General features: G+C 40.1%; 1 protein-coding gene across 2 annotated transcripts; it reads left to right on the forward strand.

Moving 5' to 3' along the window:
• The first annotated feature begins 1248 nt into the window (after window positions 1–1248).
• On the forward strand, window positions 1249–25184 carry cdc7 (cell division cycle 7 homolog (S. cerevisiae)). 2 transcript variants are annotated; one of them, XM_061929794.2, is made up of 12 exons: window positions 1249–1483; window positions 1715–1793; window positions 7725–7811; window positions 10810–10945; window positions 11040–11133; window positions 19256–19398; window positions 19466–19766; window positions 19851–19955; window positions 20047–20201; window positions 20282–20364; window positions 24498–24647; window positions 24725–25184. In XM_061929794.2, the coding sequence occupies exons 2-12, from the start codon at window positions 1715–1717 to the stop codon at window positions 25060–25062; spliced, it is 1671 nt and encodes a 556-aa protein (XP_061785778.2). In that variant the 5' UTR covers window positions 1249–1483; the 3' UTR covers window positions 25063–25184. The 2 variants fall into 2 exon arrangements, with proteins under 2 accessions (XP_061785778.2, XP_061785785.2); XM_061929801.2 differs by having other exon boundaries at window positions 19466–19529.
• The last annotated feature ends 1561 nt before the right edge of the window (window positions 25185–26745 follow it).

Below are 26745 nucleotides of genomic sequence, written 5' to 3' on the forward strand. Positions count from 1 at the left end.
AAAAACCCACTGTCAGTAACTACAGTTGGTCGCTACATCTGTAAATGCAAGTTAAAACTCTCCTATGCAAGGCGAAAACCGTTTATCAACAACACCCAGAAACGCCGTCGGCTTCACTGGGCCTGAGCTCATCTAAGATGGACTGATACAAAGTGGAAAAGTGTTCTGTGGTCTGACGAGTCCACATTTCAAATTGTTTTTGGAAACTGTGGACCTCGTGTCCTCCGGACCAAAGAGGAAAAGAACCATCCGGATTGTTATAAGCGCAAAGTTGAAAAGCCAGCATCTGTGATGGTATGGGGGTGTATTAGTGCCCAAGACATGGGTAACTTACACATCTGTGAAGGCGCCATTAATGCTGAAAGGTACATACAGGTTTTGGAGCAACATATGTTGCCATCCAAGCAACGTTACCATGGACGCCCCTGCTTATTTCAGCAAGACAATGCCAAGCCATGTGTTACATCACGTGGCTTCAAAGTAAAAGAGTGCGGGTACTAGACTGGCCTGCCTGTAGTCCAGACCTGTCTCCCATTGAAAATGTGTGGCGCATTATGAAGCCTAAAATACCACAACGGAGACCCCCGGACTGTTGAACAACTTAAGCTGTACATCAAGTAAGAATGGGAAAGAATTCCACCTGAGAAGCTTAAAAAACGTGTCTCCTCAGTTCCCAAAAGTTTACTGAGTGTTGTTAAAAGGAAAGGCCATGTAACACAGTGGTGAACGTGCCCTTTCCCAATTACTTTGGCACGTGTTGCAGCCATGAAATTCTAAGTTAATTATTATTTGCAAAAAAAAAAAAAGTTTGAGTTTATGACAAATATCTTGTCTTTGTTGTGCATTCAATTGAATATGGGTTGAAAAGGATTTGCAAATCATTGTATTCCGTTTTTATTTACATCTAACACAATTTCCCAACTCATATGGAAACGGGGTTTGTAAAAAAAGTCTCAATCAAACAAGTTTAAAGGCTATTTTAGTGAAGGGGGAAACACTTAACACATGTGATCTCTTAAGATCACATGTTTAATACTTAAAGTGTAGGTTTTTATGTCTTTTTTCCCTATGTGTGGTTTAGTTTAAATACATATTTGATATGTATATACCATATATATGTATATAAGTACTCCCACTGAGGATACACACTCCAGTACATTAGGTGGCGCTATGCACCTATAACGTTGGTTGCCACCCGCGATACATTAAAGAAGAAGAAAAGCGTTCACGTTCGCATTGTTCTCGCGGTATTGCTTACCTCTCGCGAGATTCGGCCGACGTCATTTTTAGCGCGGAGTTTGTTGGCGGAAAGGCGTCAAACTAGTCAAATGTTTTGTACTCTTCTTTGTATTTTAGCCTATTGTGTCGCGTTTTGTCTGTAAAAAGTGTATTAACCACTTTCCCCCCACTTTTCTCGAAACTTCAAAGAGTTATTGATACAGGTGAATACTTTTCAGACAGCCGTTGACGTCGAACAAATGCGGTGAGTGTTTCGAGTTTCCTTGTTTTGCCTAAGCTGTTCACATTCCATGACGGAACTTCGCAAGTAGTAACGTTAGCATATATTTAATTTTGGACAAAAAGATTCATTTTGACCTTGCTTGGTTTGCAGTTTCGGCCACTTTCTTTTCGATCGAGATGATTACTTTCACACTCACTGTTTAGAGCAGTCAATGTTGTCCATGTCAAGTCATTTGTCGTGTTTGTTGTCAAGATGGAGTCTCCTGTCTGCACTGAAACCTTCCCAATAGATGGATGTGTCAAATCTACCAGCAAGAAGAGTAAAACCTCCAGTGAGTCGAAGTTTTTATGACTTAAATATGCAATGCAGTTGACCAGAACATTCACTAAATCAGCTTGTAACAGCAAATAATAACTTAATTTGCCTGTACCTTATATTATTTTGTCCCTACACTGTAAAAAAAAATCTGTAGATTTTACACCAAAAAAAACTGGCAACTAAGTTGTGGTAAAGTGTTTTCACAACATATTTTACTGCAAATGGAAAAGCAGTGCCTCTGATTTTAGGGGAAAAACTGGCAGTTTCGTCGCCAGAATTTTAATGTAGAATATATGATGGTTTTTACAACACATTAATGGAAAACAGTACCATTGTTATTTTTTTACAAACCCCGTTTCCATATGAGTTGGGAAATTGTGTTAGATGTAATACAATGATTTGCAAATCCTTTTCAACTCATATTCAATTGAATGCACTACAAAGACAAGATATTTGATGTTCAAACTCATAAACTTTATTTTTTTTTTTGCAAATAATAATTAACTTAGAATTTCATGGCTGCAACACGTGCCAAGTTAGTTGGGAAAGGGGCATGTTCACCACTGTGTTACATGGCCTTTCCTTTTAACAACACTCAGTAAACGTTTGGGAACTGAGGAGACACATTTTTTAAGCTTCTCAGGTGGAATTCTTTCCCATTCTTGCTTGATGTACAGCTTAAGTTGTTCAACAGTCCGGGGGTCTCCGTTGTGGTATTTTAGGCTTCATAATGCGCCACACATTTTCAATGGGAGACAGGTCTGGACTACAGGCAGGCCAGTCTAGTACCCGCACTCTTTGACTATGAAGCCACGTTGATGTAACACGTGGCTTGGCATTGTCTTGCTGAAATAAGCAGGGGCGTCCATGGTAACGTTGCTTGGATGGCAACATATGTTGCTCCAAAACCTGTATGTACATTTCAGCATTAATGGCGCCTTCACAGATGTGTAAGTTACCCATGTGTTGGGCACTAATACACCCCCATACCATCACAGATGCTGGCTTTTTAACTTTGCGCCTATAACAATCCGGATGGTTCTTTTCCTCTTTGGTCCGGAGGACACGACGTCCACAGTTTCCAAAAACAATTTGAAATGTGGACTCGTCAGACCACAGAACACTTTCCCACTTTGTCTCAGTCCATCTTAGATGAGCTCAGGCCCAGCGAAGCCGACGGCGTTTCTGGGTGTTGTTGATAAACGTTTTTTGCCTTGCATAGGAGAGTTTTAACTTGCACTTACAGATGTAGCGACCAATTGTAGTTACTGACAGTGGGTTTCTGAAGTGTTCCTGAGCCCATGTGGTGATATCCTTTACACACTGATGTCGTTTGTTGATGCAGTACAGCCTGAGGGATCGAAGGTCACGGGCTTAGCTGCTTACGTGCAGTGATTTCTCCAGATTCTCTGAACCCTTTGATGATATTACGGACCGTAGATGGTGAAATCCCTAAATTCCTTGCAATAGCTGGTTGAGAAAGGTTTTTCTTAAACTGTTCAACAATTTGCTCACGCATTTGTTGACAAAGTGGTGACCCTCGCCCCATCCTTGTTTGTGAATGACTGAGCATTTCATGGAATCTACTTTTATACCCAATCATGGCACCCACCTGTTCCCAATTAGCCTGTTCACCTGTGGGATGTTCCAAATAAGTGTTTGATGAGCATTCCTCAACTTTATCAGTATTTATTGCCACCTTTCCCAACTTCTTTGTCACGTGTTGCTGGCATCAAATTCTAAAGTTAATGATTATTTGCAACAAAAAAAAAAGTTTATCAGTTTGAACATCAAATATGTTGTCTTTGTAGCATATTCAACTGAATATGGGTTGAAAATGATTTGCAAATCATTGTATTCCGTTTATATTTACATCTAACACAATTTCCCAACTCATATGGAAACGGGGTTTGTATTTCAGGCTACAGAGCTGCCAGTTTTTTACCGTAAAAAAAAAGTAGTACCATTTTGTCATTTCCAGTAATACGCCGTATAAACAACAACCATAGATTTTACGGTAGAAAAACAGCTCAGTTGACAGTTTTTCCCCGTAAAAAGCAGTGGTCAAGTTTTTTCAATTTACAGTAATACGCTGTAAAACCGCCACAAATTTGACCGTGAAATCTATTGTCATTTGTGTTTCAAGTAAGTTTGATGGATAACTTGCTTTAAAATCGTAAGTCAAACAGAAACTCAAATTTAAAACATTTGTATGCTTGTACAACACTTGAAACCTTTAGCATATCTGTATGTGGAATTAAATTATGGAATGGATTAACCAAAGAAATCAAACAAAGCACCAATATGATTCAGTTCAAGAGACTGTTCAAACTACAAGTGTTCACAAAGTACACAGAAAAAAAATTATGACGGACATATTGAACCCTTTTTTTTCTTTTCTTTTCTTTTTTTTTTTTTATTGAGACAAAGATTATTTAGGAATTTAATATTTGTTTGCTTACTTTGGTATATTATTTATTATTTATATGTTCACTGTTCTGTTACAGACAAAATGTATGCTTGTACAACACTTAAAACCTTTTGCATATCTGTATGTGGAATTAAACTATGGAATGGATTAACCAAAGAAATCAAACAAAACACCAATATGATTCAGTTCAAGAGACTGTTCAAACTACAAGTGTTAACAAAGTACACAGAAAAAAAATTATGACGGACATCTTGAACCCTTTTTTAAATTTTTTTTTTTTAATTTTTTTTATTGAGACAAAGATTATTTATTAATTTAATATTTGTTTGCTTACTTTGTTATATTATTTATTAGAGAGGTCCGATAATATCGGCCGATAAATGCGTTAAAATGTAATATCGGAAATTATCGGTATCGTTTTTTTTATCAGTATCGTTTTTTTAATTTATTTTTATTTTTTTATTAAATCAACATAAAAAACACAAGATACACTTACAATTAGTACACCAACCCAAAAAACCTCCCTCCCCCATTTATACTCATTCACACTCATTCACACAAAAGGGTTGTTTCTTTCTGTTATTAATATTCTGGTTCCTACATTATATATCAATATATATCAATACAGTCTGCAAAGGATACAGTCCGTAAGCACACATGATTGTGCGTGCTGCTGGTCCACTAATAGTACTAACTTTTAACAGTTAATTTTACTAATTTTGTCAACTGTTTTTATATTGTTTTACTTTCTTTTTTATTCAAGAAAATGTTTTTAATTTATTTATCTTATTTTATTTCATAAATTTTTTTTAAAAGTACCTTATCTTCACCATACCTGGTTGTCCAAATTAGGCATAATAATGTGTTAATTCCACGACTGTATATATCGGTTGATATCTGTATCAGTTGATATCGATATCAGTTGATATCGGTATTGGTAATTAAAGAGTTGGACAATATCGGATATCGGCAAAAAGCCATTATCGGACATCCCTATTATTTATTATTTATTCGTTCACTGTTCTGTTACAGAGAACAAGGAAATTGGATAAAATTGCTGTGGTTTGAAAAGGGGTAAGATTAAATAAGCTCTGCTTCTTCCTACTCCTTTTTGGGGGGGAAGTATAATATAATTTTTGTTATATATATATATATATATATATATATATATATATATATATATATATTATATTAGATAATTTTAAAGTTTTAAAAATATGCAATTTCATACAGTAAATATGTATTTTTTGTCAAAACTAAAAAAACTAGGACATTCAGCAAGAACAGATAAGGTACTTTATAATGCACATTATTTCCAGGCGCTCGAGGGCCATATAAAATTATGTTGGAAAAGTGTCGTTTGAGTAACAAAGAAAATATTTATCTATAAATATATCTTGAGAGATTGTTGACAAAATAAACATAGACCTGTGCACTAAATCCCTTCCAAAAAAGAAGCACGTTAGCAAATAAGCAGTCAGGGTTGAAATTGACATGAACATGCCAGCTCTTTAGCACGTTTACACCCTTTAAATGATACTGTATGTTACATATTAATAGGGATGTCGATAAATGCGTTAAAATGTAATATCGGAAATTATCGGTATCGGTTTTTTTATTATCGGTATCGTTTTTTTTTGTGTTTTTTTATTTATTAAATCAACATAAAAAACACAAGATACACTTACAATTAGTGCACCAACCCAAAAAACCTCCCTCCCCCATTCACACTCATTCACACAAAAGGGTTGTTTCTTTCTGTTATTAATATTCTGCTTCCTACATTATATATCAATATATATCAATGCAGTCTGCAAGGGATACAGTCCGTAAGCACACATGATTGTGCGTGTTGCTGGTCCACTAATAATATTAACCTTTAACTGTTAATTTTACTAATTTTCATTAATTACTAGTTTCTATGTAACTGTTTTTATATCGTTTTACTTTCTTTTTTATTCAAGAAAATGTTTTCAAAGGGGAACATTATCACCAGACCTATGTAAGCGTCAATATATACCTTGATGTTGCAGAAAAAAGACCATATATTTTTTTAACCGATTTCCGAACTCTAAATGGGTGAATTTTGGCGAATTAAACGCCTTTCTAATATTCGCTCTCCGAGCGATGACGTCACAACGGGAAGCAATCCGCCATTTTCTCAAACACCGAGTCAAATCAGCTCTGTTATTTTCCGTTTTTTCGACTGTTTTCCGTACCTTGGAGACATCATGCCTCGTCGGTGTGTTGTCGGAGGGTGTAACAACACGAACAGGGACGGATTCAAGTTGCACCAGTGGCCCAAAGATGCGAAAGTGGCAAGAAATTGGACGTTTGTTCCGCACACTTTACCGACGAAAGCTATGCTACAACAGAGATGGCAAGAATATGTGGATATCCTGCGACACTCAAAGCAAGTGCATTTCCAACGATAAAGTCAAAGAAATCTGCCGCCAGACCCCCATTGAATCTGCCGGAGTGTGTGAGCAATTCAGGGACAAAGGACCTCGGTAGCACGGCAAGCAATGGCGGCAGTTTGTTCCCGCAGACGAGCGAGCTAAACCCCCTGGATGTCTTGGCTCACATCAACTCCAAAACTGGACAGATCAGCTTTCAGGAAAAGAGCGCGGATGAGGGTATGTCTACAGAATATATTAATTGATGAAAATTGGGCTGTCTGCACTCTCAAAGTGCAAGCTGTTGCCAAATGTATTTCATATGCTGTAAACCTAGTTCATAGTTGTTAGTTTCCTTTAATGCCAAACAAACACATACCATTTGTTGGTTAGAAGGCGATCGCCGAATTCGTCCTCGCTTTCTCCCGTGTCGCTGGCTGTCTAGTCGTTTTCGTCGGTTTCGCTTGCATACGGTTCAAACCGATATGGCTCAATAGCTTCAGTTTCTTCTTCAATTTAGTTTTCGCTACCTGCCTCCACACTACAACCATCCGTTTCAATACATGCGTAATCTGTTGAATCGCTTAAGCCGCTGAAATCTGAGTCTGAATCCGAGCTAATGTCGCTATAGCTTGCTGTTCTTTCCGCCATGTTTGTTTGTGTTGGCTTCACTATGTGACGTCACAGGAAAATGGACGGGTGTTTATAACGATGGTTAAAATCAGGAACTTTGAAGCTTTTTTAGGGATATTGCGTGATGGGTAAAATTTTGAAAAAAACTTCGAAAAAAATAATAAGCCACTGGGAACTGATTTTTAATGGTTTTAACCATTCTGAAATTGTGATAATGTTCCCCTTTAATTTATTTATCTTATTTTATTAATTAAAAAAAAAAAGTACCTTATCTTCACCATACCTGGTTGTCCAAATAAGGCATAATAATGGGTTAATTCCACGACTGCATATATCGGTTGATATCGGTATCGGTTGATATCGGTATCGATAATTAAAGAGTTGGACAATATCGGAATATCGGCAAATAGCCATTATTGGACATCCCTACATATTAATATTGTATATATTGCCGTCTTTGATCATTTTTCCTGTTTTTCTCCAGGGAGTGTCGAGTCTGACATTGAATCGCTCTACAAAGCTGTTCCTCAGCTTGCCAAGACTTTTCGCATCATTGACAAAATTGGAGAAGGTACACGGTTGATAGTATTTCCAAACTAATGACACATTGCTTTGTTTTAGAAAGTATCACGCTTTTAATTACTGTATAACAGTGTTATTTAACTTGCGGCCCATGGGCCAAATTAGTTCTGTTAATGACACCATACTGTCTACTGAATTCAGTTCAGAGCTTAGGAGAGACTTTAATTTTAAAAAATGTCAACAAACTCCTAAAACACTATCCTGGTGTATAGAGGAACTTGGACCAATGTGAACACAGATTCTTGAATTTACATTGTATTCTCTTAAAGGCCAGCATCTACTGCTGTGGACACTTTTATTTAGCTTACCAGGGCTATATAACTTCTGAAATATACAGTATAACTGACAAAAGAAATAGAGTGGAAACAAATGTACTCTACAGAGAATGCTGGTTGGCATAATAGGAGTAATTGTGATTTAAGGAGCTTTGCTTGACCCTTACCTTACTTGACTGTGTGAGCAAACTAAATAAACCTGAGCAAATGCACCACGGTTCTTGTAAACGGAACCAAACATGATCACAGATCACTCAATGATGTAAACATAGGCACACATGAAGTGATCACGGCGCCGCTTTAAATAGTTTGTTTGCGATAGCAGCTATAACAGTGGTTCTTAACCTTGTTGGAGGTACCGAACCCCACCAGTTTCATATGCGCATTCACCAAACCCTTCTTTAGTGAAAAATAAAATGTGTTTTTTTTTCAAATTCAAGAAAAGGTTATGTTTTTTTTTATTGGTGCACAAAATGAACCGTGCATGAACATCACCTTGTTCAAAGAACAAAACCAACACAGTGCATGAACTCGCAACAAATTACACACCTTGCACACATTACCATGAATTGATTAACGTGGACCCCGACTTAAACAAGTTGAAAAACTTATTCGGGTGTTACCATTTAGTGGTCAATTGTACGGAATATGTACTGTACTGTGTAAACAGTACTGTTTCATATAATGTATTATCTTCCTTTGCAATCTACTAGTAAACATTTCAATCAATCAATCAAAAAACCTGCAAATCAGATGGAAAATTAGAGGGAACATTGTTTGGGGGTATCCATAATATGCCGATAGGGAGAAGTTTTTATTTACACGATAAGTCGGATGTGTCTTTACCTTCGTGGTGGAGGCTCTGCCGAACCCCTAGGGTTCGATCGAACCCAGGTTAAGAACCACTGACCTATAATAACAATATCACTAATACTTGTTCATATTCAAGTAACCAAATGTAAAAGGAGTTGGTGCTTTTTGAATGGTTATTTATTGGATTTCTTTGGACGAAATAGAGGAGCTCCCATTGGCTGTGCTGTAAGCGGACTTTTGTTTTAGGTTTATTTAATATTTAGAATGCATTAAAAAACATCCATCATCATGTCTTTCATAATGATTGTGAATGATACAGTAGGCACAATTCCAAAAAAAGTGCAGTTTGCCTTTAAAGTTGTGTTGAGGCTTTATATTATTGTGTTGTCATTTGTAGCTGAAAGCTGTTGTGTTGTAAATAATGCTACTGTCTTATGGCATTTGCATTTGTTGTGACCTTTCTCAGCCTCCATGGCTATCTGCCATTTTTGTTTTGATTACATCAAAGGTGACAAAATAGACTTAACGTTTAACGTCCTTATTTTTAAACTTAATGTAAAGTCTGCCGTTCTTTAATCCAAGGTTTTCCTTTTTCTAATATCGATAAAATCAATTGACTCACTTTTAAAACGATCTTGGTGCCATACCTATCTTCTGTAAGCAAACTTGCTGAGCAGAGATCGATATACTTGAAATTTAAGAATATAAGTCGATATATTGATCGATGGTTATACTCAGGGGCGTCACTAGCTTTTAAGGACGGGGGGCTAAGCCCCCAGGAGATGCACAGGACGCGAGGGAACGAAGCGCACGAGCACAAAACTTCACAAACGGCTAACAAAGACTTAGAAATGATTCATTGTTATTAGTATTATTTAAAAAAATGCACGGGACGAAATGAAATAACCATTTTTTTTTTTTTTTATGTATTTATTAATTTGACATATTATATTAAATGTCTTGGTTTTTCCTCCCTCTGAAAATCCTATGAAATGTTTAACAAGCCATTCTATAACAATACAACAGCTATTAATGTAACAATACAATAAAACAAATATATTTAATGTTTTTTTCATTGTTTTAACATTAGACTAATGTATATTACTTTATATAGATTCTACAAGAGTGATGTGGGCATTTTCTATATGAACAAGTCCAAGGACCGCAGGCAAGGTCGCAGAGAAAATGCAGACTGGATTTTGAGGAATGTGGGCATTTTCTATATGAACAAGTGGAATGGATTGGATACCGACACACTAAAGGGGCTCTCTCCCTTAAAATACCAATGATTGTCACACACACACACACACACACTAGGTGTGGTGAAATGTGTCCTCTGCATTTGACCCATCCCCTTGTTCACCCCTGGGAGGTGAGGGGAGCAGTGGGCAGCAGCGGTGCGGCGCCCAGGAATAATTTTTGGTTATTTACGCTATGAAGTGAGGGAAAACTGAGTGAATAATGACAGGTTATATAGGAATAAGCGGTAGAAAATGGATGGATGGATGATTAATTTATTTAAACTCATATTCGGGCCACTTTATAATGAATACGTTGGCATGTATTTGTTTAAAAAAAAAAAAAAATTATATATATATATATAACACCAAATTATTATATATTTAGGGGGGCTTAAGAACATTTTAGGGGGGCTTGAGCCCCCCTAAAATAGGCCTAACAACGCCAATGGTTATACTACAATGTAACGTATAACAATGAGTCAAGCGACAGCTCTTATCTCAAAACACTCTTAAGCTGAGGTACCACTGTATTTAACAAAATATAATTGAATATATTTTAACTTACATTAAAAATATATAATCTATTTATCTCTTATGTTTGAACAATGTGGCACCATGTTGTTTTCAGTCCTTGATGCCTGTTTGTGTGCACAACTAGGTACATTCAGCTCCGTCTACCTCGGTGAGGCTCGGATGCGAGACGGCAGCAGAGACATGTTTGCCCTCAAGCACCTCATCCCAATTAGCCACCCGACTCGCATCGCTGCCGAACTCCAGTGTCTCACTGTTGTGGGGTTTGTTAACTACTATTGTTACAGTTCTTATTCGCTCTCCTGAAATGATCTTGAACCCGAAGAACACATCACAGTCACTGTTGTCTTTTTTCAGTGGCAGGGAGAATGTGATGGGCGTGGAGTACTGCTTCAGGAAGGAGGACCATGTCGTGATTGTCATGCCTTATATGGAACACCAAGCAATAGTAGTAAGAAACACACTCAGACATGTACAACTTGTGTAGAGGTGTTACTATCTTTCGCTTACCACTCAATGGAATCATCCAAGTTGCATAAGTGGCCATGACGCATTTGCAAGAAGTGAGGAAAAAAACACAAAAAGTAAAAACTTTCTTTTGTTGCTTATTTGAATAGTTTTTTTAAAATGTCACAATTACTTCTCTTAAAGGCCTACTGAAATGCGATTTTCTTATTCAAACGGTGATAGCAGGTCCATTTTGTGTCATACTTGATCATTTCGCGATATTGCCATATTTTTGTTGAAAGGATTTAGTAGAGAACATCGACGATACAGTTCGCAACTTTTGGTCGCTGATAAAAAAGCCTTGCCTGTACCGGAAGTAGCAGACGAGTAGCGTGACGTCACAGGTTGTGGAGCTCCTCACATCTGCACATTGTTTACAATCATGGCCACCAGCAGCGAGAGCGATTCGGACCGAGATTTCCCCATTAATTTGAGCGAGGATGAAAGATTCGTGGATGAGGAAAGTGAGAGTGAAGGACTAGAGGGCAGTGGGAGCGATTCAGATAGGGAAGATGCTGTGAGAGGCGGGTGGGGCCTGATATTCAGCTGGGAATGACTAAAACAGTAAGTAAACACCAGACATATATATACTCTATTAGCCACAACACAACCAGGCTTATATTTAATATGCCACAAATTAATCCCGCATAACAAAGACCTCCCCCCTCCCGTCCATATAACCCGCCAATACAACTCAAACACCTGCACAACACACTCAATCCCACAGCCCAAAGTACCGTTCACCTCCCCAAAGTTCATACAGCACATATATTTCCCCAAAGTCCCCAAAGTTACGTACGTGACATGCACATAGCGGCACACACGTACGGCCAAGCGATCAAATGTTTGGAAGCCGCAGCTGCATGCATACTCACGGTACCGCGTCTGCGTATCCAACTCAAAGTCCTCCTGGTAAGAGTCTCTGTTGTCCCAGTTCATTGTTTACAATCCGGGAATGTAAACAATGAAACACCGGCTGTGTTATCCGGCACAACAGTCAAGGGGTGCATTCTATGGCGGGGGTGCGTTATCCGGCACAACACCTGCCGCAATACGCCGCTTCCCACCTACAGCTTTCTTCTTTGCTGTCTCCATTGTTCATTGAACAAATTGCAAAAGATTCACTAACACAGATGTCCAGAATACTGTGGAATTTTGCGATGAAAACAGACGACTTAATAGCTGGCCACCATGCTGTCTCAAAATGTCCTCTACAATCCGTGACGTCACGCGCAGGCGTCATCATACCGAGACGTTTTCAGCAAGATATTTCGCGCGAAATTTAAAATTGCACTTTAGTAAGCTAACCCGGCCGTATTGGCATGTGTTGCAATGTTAAGATTTCATCATTGATATATAAACTATCAGACTGCGTGGTCGGTAGTAGTGGGTTTCAGTAGGCCTTTAATGCTACCAGTAAGTGCCTTTAGATTGGGGCGGGGCCACAGCAGCATTCACTGCTCGGGGAGAATAACCATCAATACATACTTTCATGACAAAGTCGTGTCTTCACTAGATTTATTGCTCGTTTCTTTTTTGACGTATCTAGCGGGGTATGATTACTTGCTAAATTATCCTCCGAAGTTGCTAAATTACAAACACCCATTCCTTCTAAAGGGCCTTCTTCTGACTATGTGTGCTATAATATTATTATGAGCGAGTGCAAACGGGTAGCTGATGTTTGAGAAGTACTGGCAAGTGCAAACATAATGTGCTTCAATGTAACTTTAAACAGGAAAAGACTCATTGATATTAAAAAAAAAAGTTTTTCAAGGGGCAGCAAAAGATAGTTACATACAAATACCGTATTTTTCGGACTATAAGGCGCACTTGTGAGGAAACAGACACGCATTTTAAATGACTCTGCAATCAGTGGGGCCGCTCAGTACATCACAGACTTGTTATGCCCCTACTCTAAGGGGGGCAGCCTCCGGTCTTCAGGCTAGGGTCTTCTAAAGATCCCGAAAACTCGTTTTAAAACCCATGGAAACCTGGCATTCCAGGCTATAGCTCCCAGACTCTGGAACAATTTGCACCAGTCCCTCCCTGATCTTGACTGTGTTGAAACTTTTAAGAAACATTTGAAAACTTCTCTTTTTTAGTAAAGCTTTTAGTTAATGCACCTTTTAACTATCATTTTTAATCGCCTTTGTATCCTATTTATGATGTTGCCCCTGTTGTTTTAAATTGAATTGTTGTTTTACTTTACCTATGTTTTGTACAGCGCTTTGTGATTTTATCTGTGAAAAGCGCTATATAAATATATAAATAAAATGTACTTACCTACTAGGGCTGGGCGATATGGCCTTTTATTAATATCTCGATATTTTTAGGCCATGTCACGATACACAATATATATCTCAATATTTTGTCTTAGCCTTGAATTAACACTTGATGCATATAATCAACCCAGTATGATGATTCTATGTGTTTTCCTTAAAAACCTTACTTTCTTAACTTTCTTACTGCATTAATATATGCTCATTTTAAACTTTCATGCAGAGAGGGAAATCACAACTAAGTGAATTGACCAAAACTGTATTTATTAAACTGTTATTAAGCAGTGGCACAATTCAATTTCAAAACAGAAAGCGCAAGATTGTCAGAGACATTCTAAAACAAGCTATTAGTGCACTTTTGTGCATGATGTCACTAAGATGACTGATCAAAACAACACTAAATTAAAGTGCACTTTTTGTACAGAACACCACTACAATAGTTTAAAACATATAAAGTGCATGATATCACACAAGATATTTCAATTAGTGTCAAATAAAAATGAGCTGCATAATAGGAAATTAAATAGTGTATGTCCTTCGCTATGTGGTAGGTTCCTGCGGACGTTATCTCCTTCTGTTGTTGACTATTTTTTTCATACGGTGTTGATGTGGAAATGATTGCTTGGGCATTTTGTTGGTGTGGCACCGGCCGGAGATGTTGACATGCAGAGTTTCAAGCACTCTTCATTCTCTAGCGGGTGACTTTTCAAATGATGCTACAAATTAGCAGTAATGCTACTTTTTATAGCAACGCTTTTGCCGCATACTTGACAAATTACTGTTGTTTGTTCAACATCTTCCCGCGTGAAGCCAAACCACCGCCAGACGATGGACCCCGTGCTGTTTTTCTTGGGAATTAATTCTTCCTTCATTTGTTACCAGATTCGCACCATCTCTCTCTCGTATTACCACTCGCACCGCTCCGTCAGCACCTGCCACTGCTAACGTTACCTATTCCGCTACCTCTCTGCTCGGCGAGGGCGTGGGACGTTGCACGCGCGTTAGTATGTGACGTATGTAAGAAGGTGCGCTTGTTTTATGTCTCTGTGAGAAGGAGAGACAAGAAAGAGTGGAAACGTCTGTAGTGTAATGCCCGCAGCTAAAAGCAACTGCGTGAGGACGTATACTCGAATATCACTATATAGTCATTTTCTATATCGCACAGAGACAAACCCGCGATATATCGAGTATATTGGATATATCGCCCAGCCCTAGTCTGACCAGTAGGAGGACACGGTGGAGAGACTATGTCTCCCAGCTGGCCTGGGAACGCCTCTGGACCCCCCGGGAAGAGCTGAATGAAGTAGCTGGAGAGAGGGAAGTCTGGGTTTCTCAGCTTAGGCTGCTGCCACCGCGACCCGTCTTCGGATAAGCGGAATAAGATAATTGAGTGGATTGTTGGCCAAATGTATGTCATTTATATTGTCTACATCAGTGTTTTTCAACCTTTTCTGAGCCAAGGCACATTTTTTTCATTGAAAAAATCTCGAAGCACACCATAATCGAGACAACATAAAAAAATGAAACTCCGCAGCCGATATTGACAATAAAAAGTTGTTCTCACAATTTTTGGATATGAATTCAAACCATAACCAAGCAGGCATCACTATAGCTCTTGTCTCAAAGTAGTTGTACTGTCACGACCTGTCACATCACGCCGTGACTTATTTGGAGTTTTTTGGTGTTTTCCTGTGTGTAGTGTTTTAGTTCTTGTCATGCGCTCCTATTTTGTTGTTGATTGTCATGTCGGATGTACTTTGTGCTCCACACGCTGTAAGTCTTTGCTGTCGTCCAGCATTCTGTTTTGGTTTACTTTGCAGCCAGTTCAATTTTAGCTTTGTTTAGCATAGCCATCCCTAAGCCTCAATTCCTTTTTTTAGCGGCACTTGCCTTTTGTTTATTTTTGGTTTAAGCATTAGATACCTTTTTACCTGCATGCTGCCTCCCGCTGTCGTCTGCATATTGTGATCACGACAAACCATGTTCCTGACATCTACAAAGCAATTAGCTACCTGCTGCCACCTACAGATTAGGGATGTCCCGATCCGATATTTGGATCGGATCGGCCGCCGATATTTGCCAAAAAATGCGTATCGGCAAGGCATGGGAAAATGCCGATCCAGATCCAGTTATAAAAAAAAACTCCGGTCCGTGTTTTCCAACGCACCGATTTAAATAATACATTCCACTTTTCTGCTGCTCCCTAATTTCCGTTCCGCATTTTCCAGCACACCTTCAACACATCCACAGGTCTGTGGATTCTCACGCAGTTGCTTTTAGCTGCTGGCATTACACGACAGGCTCTTCTCACTCTTTCCTGTGTCTCCCTCTCACAGACAGCAAGCGCACCTTCTTACACACGTCACATACTGTCACGTCATACGTCACATACTGTCACGACATACGTCACATATTGTCACGTCATACGTCACATACTGTCACGTCATACGTATACGCCCTCTCCCAGCAGAGACGTAGCAGCATGGCTAACGTTAGCTGTGATGCTAGCGCAGCTGTGTGACCAACGTTCCCTCTTAAGGTGCGCGCCTGTGCAATTGCGCACTGTTCAAGCGTCCTCTGCGCATAGCAATTATATGCCACGCACAAAATCAAATGAAAAAATAAGCGCATAACAATTTTCGACACGACACGGACACGACAGAGAAAACAGTTTTCGTCATCATTGTTCAAATATTGTAACGTCTGTCGAGACGCTTATCTCCATTCGGTGCCACATGTCTACACCATCAAAATGCCGAGGCAAACATTTCCACATCAACACCGTATGAAAAAATTTGTGATTTTTTTAGTTGTGATTTCCTTCTCTGCATGAAAGATTAAAAGTAGCATATATTAATGCAGTATGAAGAAGAATGTTTTAATGTAGACATGCAAGCCTTGAAAGAAAATTTTGAAAATCAAGACTACATTTCCTGCAAATGGGTGCATTTCTACCCTATATTTTAACTTTAGATTTATTCTCATATCAAACTCTTTTGGCTGTCTTTTTGACACTTACATCCGGCGCCCCCCTCCACACCCTGGATTATAAATAATGTAAATAATTCAATGTGATTATCTTGTGTGATGACTGTATTATGATGATAGTATATATCTGATAGTATATATCTGTATCATGAATCAATTTAAGTGGACCCCGACTTAAACAAGTTGAAAAACTTATTGGGGTGTTACCATTTAGTGGTCAATTGTACGGAATATGTACTTCACTGTGCAACCTACTAATAAAAGTCTCAATCAATCAATCAAAACACATAGAATCATCATACTGCTGTGATTATATGCATCAAGTGTTAATTCAAGGCTAAGGCAAAATATCGAGATATATATCGTGTATCGCAATATGGCCTTAAAATATCGCAATATTAAAAAAAGGCCATATCGCCCAGCCCTAGTTCAATGATGCCATTTCTGTTTGTCATGTATAATTTTGTGTTTATCCTTGAATAAACAGGTCAGTTTCTTGTTACCAACCATTGTGTATTATTCAAACTCCCCTAATTCAGCTGGCTAGTTGTTATCAAGAGTACTAAAACCCTTTTCAACATGATTCTGACAACTAAGTAGGCTAAATAACTGTAAACTTTAATACATGCTCGGATAGGCCAGTATCGGTCGGTATCAGTTGGTATCGGATCGGAAGTGCAAAAATAATATCGGTATCGGATCGGAAGTGCAAAAACCTGGATCGGGACATCCCTACTACAGATATGGAAGAGTAATACACGGTTACTCTGCTGAGCTCTAGACAGCACAGACACTCAACAACGGCACATTTGCGGATTATAATCACTGGTTTGCAAAAAAAACTTTTAACCCAATTAGGTGAAATTACATAATCTCCCACGGCACACCAGACAATATCTCACGGTACACTAGTGTGCCGAGGCACAGTGGTTGAAAAACACTGGTCTACATCACTGTTTCTTAACCATAGGACCCATTTGTAAGCCTCCAAAAAATATCTGTGGTCCATGTGGGCCACAGCGGTACTTCTTTGTAGTACACTTTTCCACCACTTGTGACATCCATCCATCCATCCATTTTCTACCGCGTATTCCCTTTGGGGTCGCGGGGGGCGCTGGAGCCTATCTCAGCTACAATCGGGCGGAAGGCGGGGTACACCCTGGACAAGTCGCCACCTCATCGCAGGGCCAACACAGATAGACAGACAACATTCACACTCACATCCACACACTAGGGCCAATTTAGTGTTGCCAATCAACTTATCCCCAGGTGCATGTCTTTGGAGGTGGGAGGAAGCCGGAGTACCCGGAGGGAACCCACGCAGTCACGGGGAGGACATGCAAACTCCACACAGAAAGATCCCGAGCCCGGGATTGAACCCAAGACTACTCAGGACCTTCGTATTGTGAGGCAGATGCACTAACCCCTCTGCCACTGTGAAGCCCCCACTTGTGACAGTAATGACAATATCAAACAGAAGAATTCTGGAGCTGAAGTCATAGTTTCTTAAGCGCAAAGTTTATGACTTAAGTGGTGAAACTGCAGTTTCATTTGCACTTTAATTTTATTGACAGTTTAGTTAAGAAACATTTCAGTCAATCAATTCCTTTATTGTCATTGTCATAATAACACTTAAGTCATACATGTCAACGAGATTTTGTTTGAGCTTTGTCCAGCGGCATAGAAACTGCATTGAAGTGCAGGTTGACCATAGTTTACAGTTTAGCATTGTTAGGAAGATGGCGAATAGAGGGACGTGGGGGTGGGAACAGTCAGATGTCTGATGGGTGTTACGTTGATGTTGCAGCAATGCAATGTCCAGAGCACAATTATTGAGGTGGTGAAGAGTGAGGTAATAAGATGGTCCGGGGCAGCAAAGGGGCAGGCTGTTCATTTAGCAGTCTCACAGCCTGGGGATACAGACTGTGAGACATTCTGGTGGTCCTGGCGCGAATCGATCTATACCTCCTTCCAGAGGGTAGCAGGTTGAAGAGGCCATGTGCTGGGTGGTATCTGTCCTTCAGGATGTTGTGTACATGGCACTCATCTCTGGGAGTATCGTCCTTGTAATTTTCCCCGCCGCTTTAACCACTCGCTGGAGGGCCTGTTGGTTCGCTTTAGTGCAGCTAGCAAACCACACTAAAAAGCCGGAAGTGAGGACACTGCTGATGGCACAGTTGTAAAAGTTTACCATTGATTTCTGCGGAATGTTTGCGCATTTTAGTTTCCTCAAAAAAAAGACGTTGTTGGGCCTTTCCGACTGTAGAAGCCGTGTTAATGTCCCAGCATAGATCTTCTGTTATGTTCACCCCTAAGAATTTAAAATGGTGACCCTTTCTACGAGATTGTTATTAATTAAAAGTGGAGGGTGTTTACATTCTTATTTGAAGTAGAATGTATTTATTTTAGCACTGCATAATTAAATCTACGTTTGTTTGTATCAGTCCTTTTGCAGTATATTTGATTATAATTTATTTTTGTAATCAGCCTGACCTAAGCCATGACAATGCTATTTGTGATGAATACATGCTTTCATGTCATTTGACAAGTAGGTTAGATTTAAATCAAGAGTGAGATTACTAATTCAGTGTTAATATTTGAGTCGGGAAAAGTTGGGCCCCGAGGTCAAAAAGATTAGGAATCCCTGGTCTCTATTGTGCAACCCTGATACTGATTTATAATAAACATATTGTTTTACTGAATGGAAAGGCATAATTTTGCATAGCACTCTTCCACTTGATCTATTTGAGTTGTATACTCAATGCAGCTGTGAGATTGTGTTCTTCTTGTGTTAACTAGGATGTCATCGGGTTGTTGAGCTTTGAAGAGGTCCGTCTGTACATCTACCACCTGCTTAAAGCCCTACGGCACATCCACCAGTTCGGTGTCATTCACCGGGACATCAAACCAAACAACTTCCTCTACAACAGAAAAGCTAAGACGTAAGTTGTCGCACAGCCAAAAGGATGAAATGGAGGGACATGCTGTACTTTGTTGATGTGTGTGCAGGTTTGCCCTGGTGGACTTTGGCCTCGCTCAAGGAACAGCAGACACTCAGATCAAACTGCTTAAGGTGGTCAGACAGAAGCCATCGCAGCCAAGAGCTGGAAGTTCCACAGAGAGACGAGACAAAGCCCCACCTAAACCTTCCTCTTCCGCCACAGCCTCACACCAATCCACAGCTCACCCGCCTTTCTCCCCCTCCTCTCCCCCCATAACCACACCGGCCACTCGGAAAGCATTGATTAAAAAGTCACGATCCATCGCTGTCACAGCAGGCGCCTCTACTTCTCGCACAAAGCACACAAAGGTGTAATTTTTGGTGATTTGGGATACTGTCGCCGTGTTTGTCATTTCGTCTGCACTTTTCCTGACTCATGTTTGTTTGCGTCAGGATTTATTGGGAATACGTAAAGCACAGAGGCCGGTGTTTAGCGAGAGGAACCTGAACAGCTGCACTTCAGCCGCCTCTACCACCAAGCAGGCAAATAAGACAGAAGTAAGACTATTTTCTACACCTCAAACTGCAACAAGAATCATAAATGTTTTTTAAAAATCCATGTGTTTTCTCTTGCCTTCAACTTGTAAAGTCTGTGAGACCAGGGGACCTGTCAAATCGAAGGTTCCCTTCAGCTCGAGGAGGTCCAGCTAGTGTCAGAACACAGAAACATCAACGAACCGCCCAGCAGACTTTCACCTGCTCCTGCTTCCAGACGGACCGTGTCTGCAACGTTTGCCTGGCCAGGTTTGGCCAGTTGTGTTTGTTAGTGGCGGCGGCGTTCTGTTTTATGACACCCCTTGACTTGCTCTTCTTGTGCTTCAAAGAAAGCAGCAAGTGGCTCCCAGGGCGGGAACACCAGGTTTTCGAGCTCCAGAGGTCCTCACCAAGTGTCCAAACCAAGGAACTGGTGAGTGGGTTGTAAAAATGTTTTTTTAAATACTAGGGTTTTGCTGGGTTTTTTTTTTTACATTTTTATATTTTTTTCATCCAACAATGTGTGCCAACAAAACTGGAGCTGCGGGCAGCACTTTGGACACCCCTGTGTTAATATGTTTTTTGCATGGTCAGATTGTTCTTAGGTTTAAAAGGCATGCAACTGTATGCAAGACATGCAATTTTCCATCAAAATTGAAAGAACAAGTATGTTTAGTAAGAAAGATGAAGTGCTTACCGTATTCTCCGGACCATAGGGCGCACCGGATTATAAGGCGCACTGCCGATGAATGGTCTATTTTTGATCTTTTTTTATATATATAGGGCGCATTAAAGGGGTCATATTATTTAAAAAAAATTCTAAATGGAAAAGACTTCCTTTTGGTCTACATAACATGTAATGGTGGTTCTTTGGTCAAAATGTTGCATAGATGATGTTTTACAGAACATCTTCAAGCCGCTTTCTGACAGTCGCTTCAGGATGTGCCGTTTTGTGGGCGATCTTATTTACGTGGCTCACCTTTGGCAGCGTCTTTTCTCCGTCATCTTTGTTGTTGCGGAGTAACATGCAAGGACGGGAGTGGAAGAAGTTTCAAAAGATGGAGCTAACTGTTTTAATGACATTCAGACTTTACTTACGTAAAGCAACTTCTGGCCTCTGTAACTGAGGAGATGATCAAGTTAAAAACTTGGTTTAATACAAACAAATTGTCTCTCAATTTAAAGAAGACCAAAATCATGCTCTTTAGCAATCGCAAAAGTAGTATACCCATCAGGATTGTTATTGATGATACACCAATAGAATATGTTCAACAAAATTCATTCTTAGGAGTGGTAATAGATGAAAATATCTCATGGAAGCCTCATATAAGTTACCTGAGGAAAAAAGTTGCTAAATGTGTTGGAATGATGAGGAGATCATGTCATTTATTGAACACCAATGCTCTGCTGTTATTATATCATTCATTTATTATGTCGTATTTAAACTATTGTGTTGAAGTCTGGGGAAATTGTTATAAATCTCATCTACAGCCTTTAGTCACTCTGCAGAAAAAGGCCATTAGGATTGTGTCCAATGTTCACTACTTACATCATTCAAATCCACTATTCATGGAGTTAAAGCAACTTAAACTGCACGATGTGGTCAATTTTAAAACTGCTCAAATTATGTTTAGGGTATCCCAAAACTATCTACCATCCAATATACAAAACCTATTCCAGGATAGAGATGCTCACCATAGTTACAGTCTAAGAGGAAACAACAAATTATATTTTCCTAAATTTAGAACAACTTTAAAATCAATGTGCATTTCAGTGCGTGGAGTCAGTCTGTGGAACAACTTAGGGGACGAGTTAAAAACCTGTTCTAACATGATTACATTTAAAAGACTGTTTAAAAAAAGAAGTACTGAAGAAGTACGAGGAGGAAAGAGACTGATGCCCTCAGCACAGAGCGATGAGAGAGAGGTGTATGGTCAGAGAGTGTTTGGGCCTGTGTGTGTGTGTGTGTGTGTGTGTGTGTGTGTGTGTGTGTGTTGTCTCATCTTGTCTTGTCTCATAGTAACAGTGGTACTATTGTATTGTTAGTGTACAGGAGCTCTTCTTGTTTTTGTTTGTATAGTATTGTTCTTGTATTATATTGTTTATGTTAAATGTGGAGTGAGTGAGAGGGGTTGGGATATTATAAGCATTTGCTTCATCCAACCCCTTTTCAAGCCTTGCATAAATGTCTCTGCCAAAATGTAAAAAAAAAAAAAAAAAGTGTGTTGTACTGTGCAGGTTTGAAATAAATAATTCAATCAATCAAAAAACTTAAAGGCCTACTGAAACCCACTACTACCGACCACGCAGTCTGATAGTTTATAAATCAATGATGAAATCTTAACATTGCAACACATGCCACAACACATGTTAGCTTACTAAAGTGCAATTTTAAATTTCGCCCGAAATATCCTGCTGAAAACATCTCGGTATGATGACGCCTGCGCGTGACGTCACAGATTGTAGAGGACATTTTGGGACAGCATGGTGGCCAGCTATTAAGTCGTCTGTTTTCATCGCAAAATTCCACAGTATTCTGGAAATCTGTGTTGGTGAATCTTTTGCAATTTGTTCAATGAACAATGGAGATAGCAAAGAAGAAAGCTGTGGGTGGGAAGCGGTGTATTGCGGCAGGTGTTGTGCCGGATAACGCATCCCAACCGTAGAATGCACCCCTTGACTGTTGTGCCGGATAACACAGCCGGTGTTTCATTGTTTACATTCCCGAAAGATGACAGTCAAGCTTTACCATTGGCCTGTGGAGAACTGGGACAACAGAGACTCTTACCAGGAGGACTTTGAGTTGGATGCGTAGACGCGGTACCGTGAGTACGCATGCAGCTGCGGCTTTCAAACATTTGATCGCTTGCCCGTACGTGCGTGCCGCTATGTACATGTCACGTACTTTGGGGACTTTGGGGAAATATATGTGCTGTATGAACTTTGGGGAGGTGAACGGTACCTTGGGCTGTGGGATTGAGTGTGTTGTGCAGGTGTTTGAGTTGTATTGGCGGGTTATATGGACGGGAGTGAGGAGGTGTTTGTTATGCGGGATTAATTTGTGGCATATTAAATATAAGCCTGGTTGTGTTGTGGCTAATAGAGTATATATATGTCTTGTGTTTATTTACTGTTTTAGTCATTCCCAGCTGAATATCAGGTCCTACCCGCCTCTCACAGCATCTTCCCTATCTGAATCGCTCCCACTGCCCTCTAGTCCTTCACTCTCACTTTCCTCATCCACAAATCTTTCATCCTCGCTCAAATTAATGGGGAAATAGTCGCTTTCTCGGTCCGAATCGCTCTCGCTGCTGGTGGCCATGATTGTAAACAATGTGCAGATGTGAGGAGCTCCACAACCGGTGACGTCACGCGCATATCGTCTGCTACTTCCGGTACAGGCAAGGCTTTTTTATCAGCGACCAAAAGTTGCGAACTTTATCGTCGATGTTCTCTACTAAATCCTTTCAGTAAAAATATGGCAATATCGCGAAATGATCAAGTATGACACATAGAATGGACCTGCTATCCCCATTTAAATAAGAAAATCGCATTTCAGTAGGCCTTTAATCAACAACGGAGCAGCATCTTCTCATCCGTGTCTCACTAGTGCAATAACATTGCCGGAAATGTGTCCCGTGAAAAACCGTCCGACTGGAACTCTCTAATAACTAAAGTTCCTTGGGTGAATAATGTAAACTCACTACACCGGTATGTTTTAGTGCTTTCATGGCGAGTTTACTGACAGATATAAGTAAGAATTGTACACTACTTTATATTAGAAATGGCAACAGTGGAGGATGAATGTTCCATAACAAGAAGATAGAGGAAAAAGAAGAAGCTTACCGACTACAAAGGCGGAAGCGCGCAAATTTTCAGGACTTATGCAGATCCCAAATACAGATCAGCAGGTACCAGAAGGTAAGAAAAGCTGCTTTTGCATAATATTGCAAAACAAAACGCCAGATAATGTCTTACCTCATACACACAGCATAATAATACTCGTATGTTGAAGCACAGTACAGTCCATCAAGTTGTGCAGCTTCATAGCTTTCCAAAGTTGTACTAAAACATTTTGATAGATTTTTGAGCGCCGTGTGTAATGTTCTATAATTACAATGGAACATATCAAATTTTGGTGTTTACTTGAGTCACATTGCAGTCTACACGTATCTCTTATGTGTGACTGCCATATACTGGTCACACTTATCATTACACCATGTACCAAATATAACAGCTTTCAGGTCGGTAAGCACAACTAAAATTATTCCGTCCGTTAGGCGCACTGTCTAGTTTTGAGAAAATGAAAGGATTTTAAGAGCGCCTTATAGTCCGAAAAATACGGTAATAAGTAAGATGAGTTGCTAGTTAATGCACATAATTTCCAGGCTTCCGCAGGCCACGTAAAACGATGTGGCGGGCCAGGTCTGGTCCCCGGGCCAGGTCTGGTCCCCGGGCCGAGAGTCTTACACATGTTCTATAGAGGTTGAAATTGATTATTTGAGCACAAATCATTGGATTAGAAAATAAAACTGGCAATTCTTCACTGTCTCATGCTGCACTCAGCCATCGACGTGTGGTCAGCGGGAGTCATCCTGCTCTCGCTGCTAAGCGGACGCTACCCTTTCTTCAAAGCCAGCGACGACATGATCGCTCTCGCTCAGATCATGACAATACGAGGCTCCAGAGAGACCGGACGCGCGGCTAAAGCGTTCGGTGCGTATGAACATCTGTAATCGCATAGTCAAGATGACGACTTGGTTGAAAACTTGTGTGATGAACTTCCTGTCCAGGCAAGGCGGTGCTGTGCAGTCGGGAGCTTCCTCGACTGGATCTCCGGGAGCTCTGTGAGACGCTGAGGGGGCGGAGACCATTACCGGATGATGAAGTCCCGCCAGTCACAGATGGTAAAGACACAGGCAAAGATGGCACGGGTAAGACTCCTGCACCGCTCCCAAAAGACCAGGATCCAACACCAGGGGAGAAACCCTGGTGTTGGCATGATGAGCAGGGATGGGACAGGGTACCTGATGAGGCCTACGACTTGCTGGACCGGCTGTTGGATCTCAACCCTAATAGCAGAATTACAGCGGCTCTGGCCTTGCAGCACCCACTGTTCAAAGGCCTGTAAAGCAATTCTACTTTGGTGTTGGTCTGTTTCTTATTGGTACCATTGTATGAGTGTCGGTCATCTTTATGTGTAAATGCAGCTGTATAATTTATTACTACGCAGGAAACATTGTTTTACTCCTAATAAAGTTGAAAATCATTTTTAAAAAATTGCCGAGCTGGCATTGTCTTAGTAGATCTTATATTTATATTCCAAGACCATGTGTAAATCAGGGGTTCTTAACCTTTTTGACTTCAGGGCCCAATTTTTCCACTACAGAAGGTCCTGAGGCCCACTCAAATATTAACGCTGAATTCCCCTGGTAATCTTACTCTTGATTTCATTCATATTTAATCATTTTATCTAACCTACCTGCAGTTTAACAGAATATACCTCGCCAAATGATATGAAAGCATGTCTTTATCACAAAGACTATTTTAAGGCTTAGGTCAGGCTGATTTCAAAATCAATACCAATCAAATTTACTGCAAAAGAAGGGACCCATAAAAACGGATGAAAAATACATGTACATAAAATTATGCCGTAGTAAAATGATTTCTAACTAAATTATGTTAATTAACTAAACTGTTAATTAAATTTAAGTACAAAGGAAAGTACAGCTTTCAGCTGGCGCGGTTGGGAGAGTGACCGTGCCAGCAACCTGAGGGTTCCTGGTTCAATCCCCACCTACTACCAACCTCGTCACGTCCGTTGTGTCCTTGAGCAAGAAACTTCACCCTTGCTCCTGATGGGTCGTGGTTAGGGCCTTGCATGGCAGCTCCCTCCATCAGTGTGTGAATGTGTGTGTGAATGGGTGAATGTGGAAATAGTGCTTTGAGTACCTTAAAAGGTAGAAAAGCGCTATACAAATACAAGCCATTTACCTCTTTAGTCATATCTTTTGCGCTTAAACTTCTCTAAGGCTTTAGCTCAGGGGTCCCCAAACTACGGCCCGCGGGCCGGATCCGGTCCCCCAGCATCCATAATCCGGCCCACGGGAAGTCCCAAGTGAAATATATATATTTATTTATTTATTTTTTAAATCTTTCCTTTCTAATCCATTTTCTACCGCTTGTTACTCTCGGTGTCTCCTAGCCGCTCAGGCAAATCATATTGTCTAAAAATGAATTTTCCCATCGATAACATGACAATGTTAAATGTCAAAATGGATTAAAAAGACAATGTTTATATATATATATATATATATATATATATATATACATATATATACACACAGCCCGGCCCCCGGCCAAATTTTTTTAACACAATGCGGCCCACGAGTCAAAAAGTTTGGGGACCCCTGCTTTAGCTCCAGACTTATTCTGTCTGTTTTAGATTGTCATTACTGCCACGAGTGGTGGAAAAGTGTATTACAACCGAGTACCGCTCACAACTGAGAAAGATATTTTTTGGCAGCCCAACAACGGCCCTATGCTTAAGACAGTGATTTTCAACCACTGTGCCGCGGCACACTAGTGTGCCCTGAGATATTGTCTGGTGTGCCGTGTGAAATTATGCCACTTCACCTAATTGGTCCAGAAAATATTTTTTGCAAAGCAATACGGTAATCATAATAATGTGCCGTTGTCTAGTGCCTGCGCTGTGTAGAGCTTGGCAATCCCAATATGCAGAGCACAGCGGGAGACAGCGTGCAGGTAAAAAGGTATGTAACGCTTAAACCAAAAATTAATACAAAAGGCAAGT

The sequence above is a fragment of the Nerophis lumbriciformis genome, linkage group LG03, assembly GCF_033978685.3.
Source record: "Nerophis lumbriciformis linkage group LG03, RoL_Nlum_v2.1, whole genome shotgun sequence".
In the NCBI taxonomy this organism is placed as follows: Eukaryota; Metazoa; Chordata; class Actinopteri; order Syngnathiformes; family Syngnathidae; genus Nerophis; species Nerophis lumbriciformis.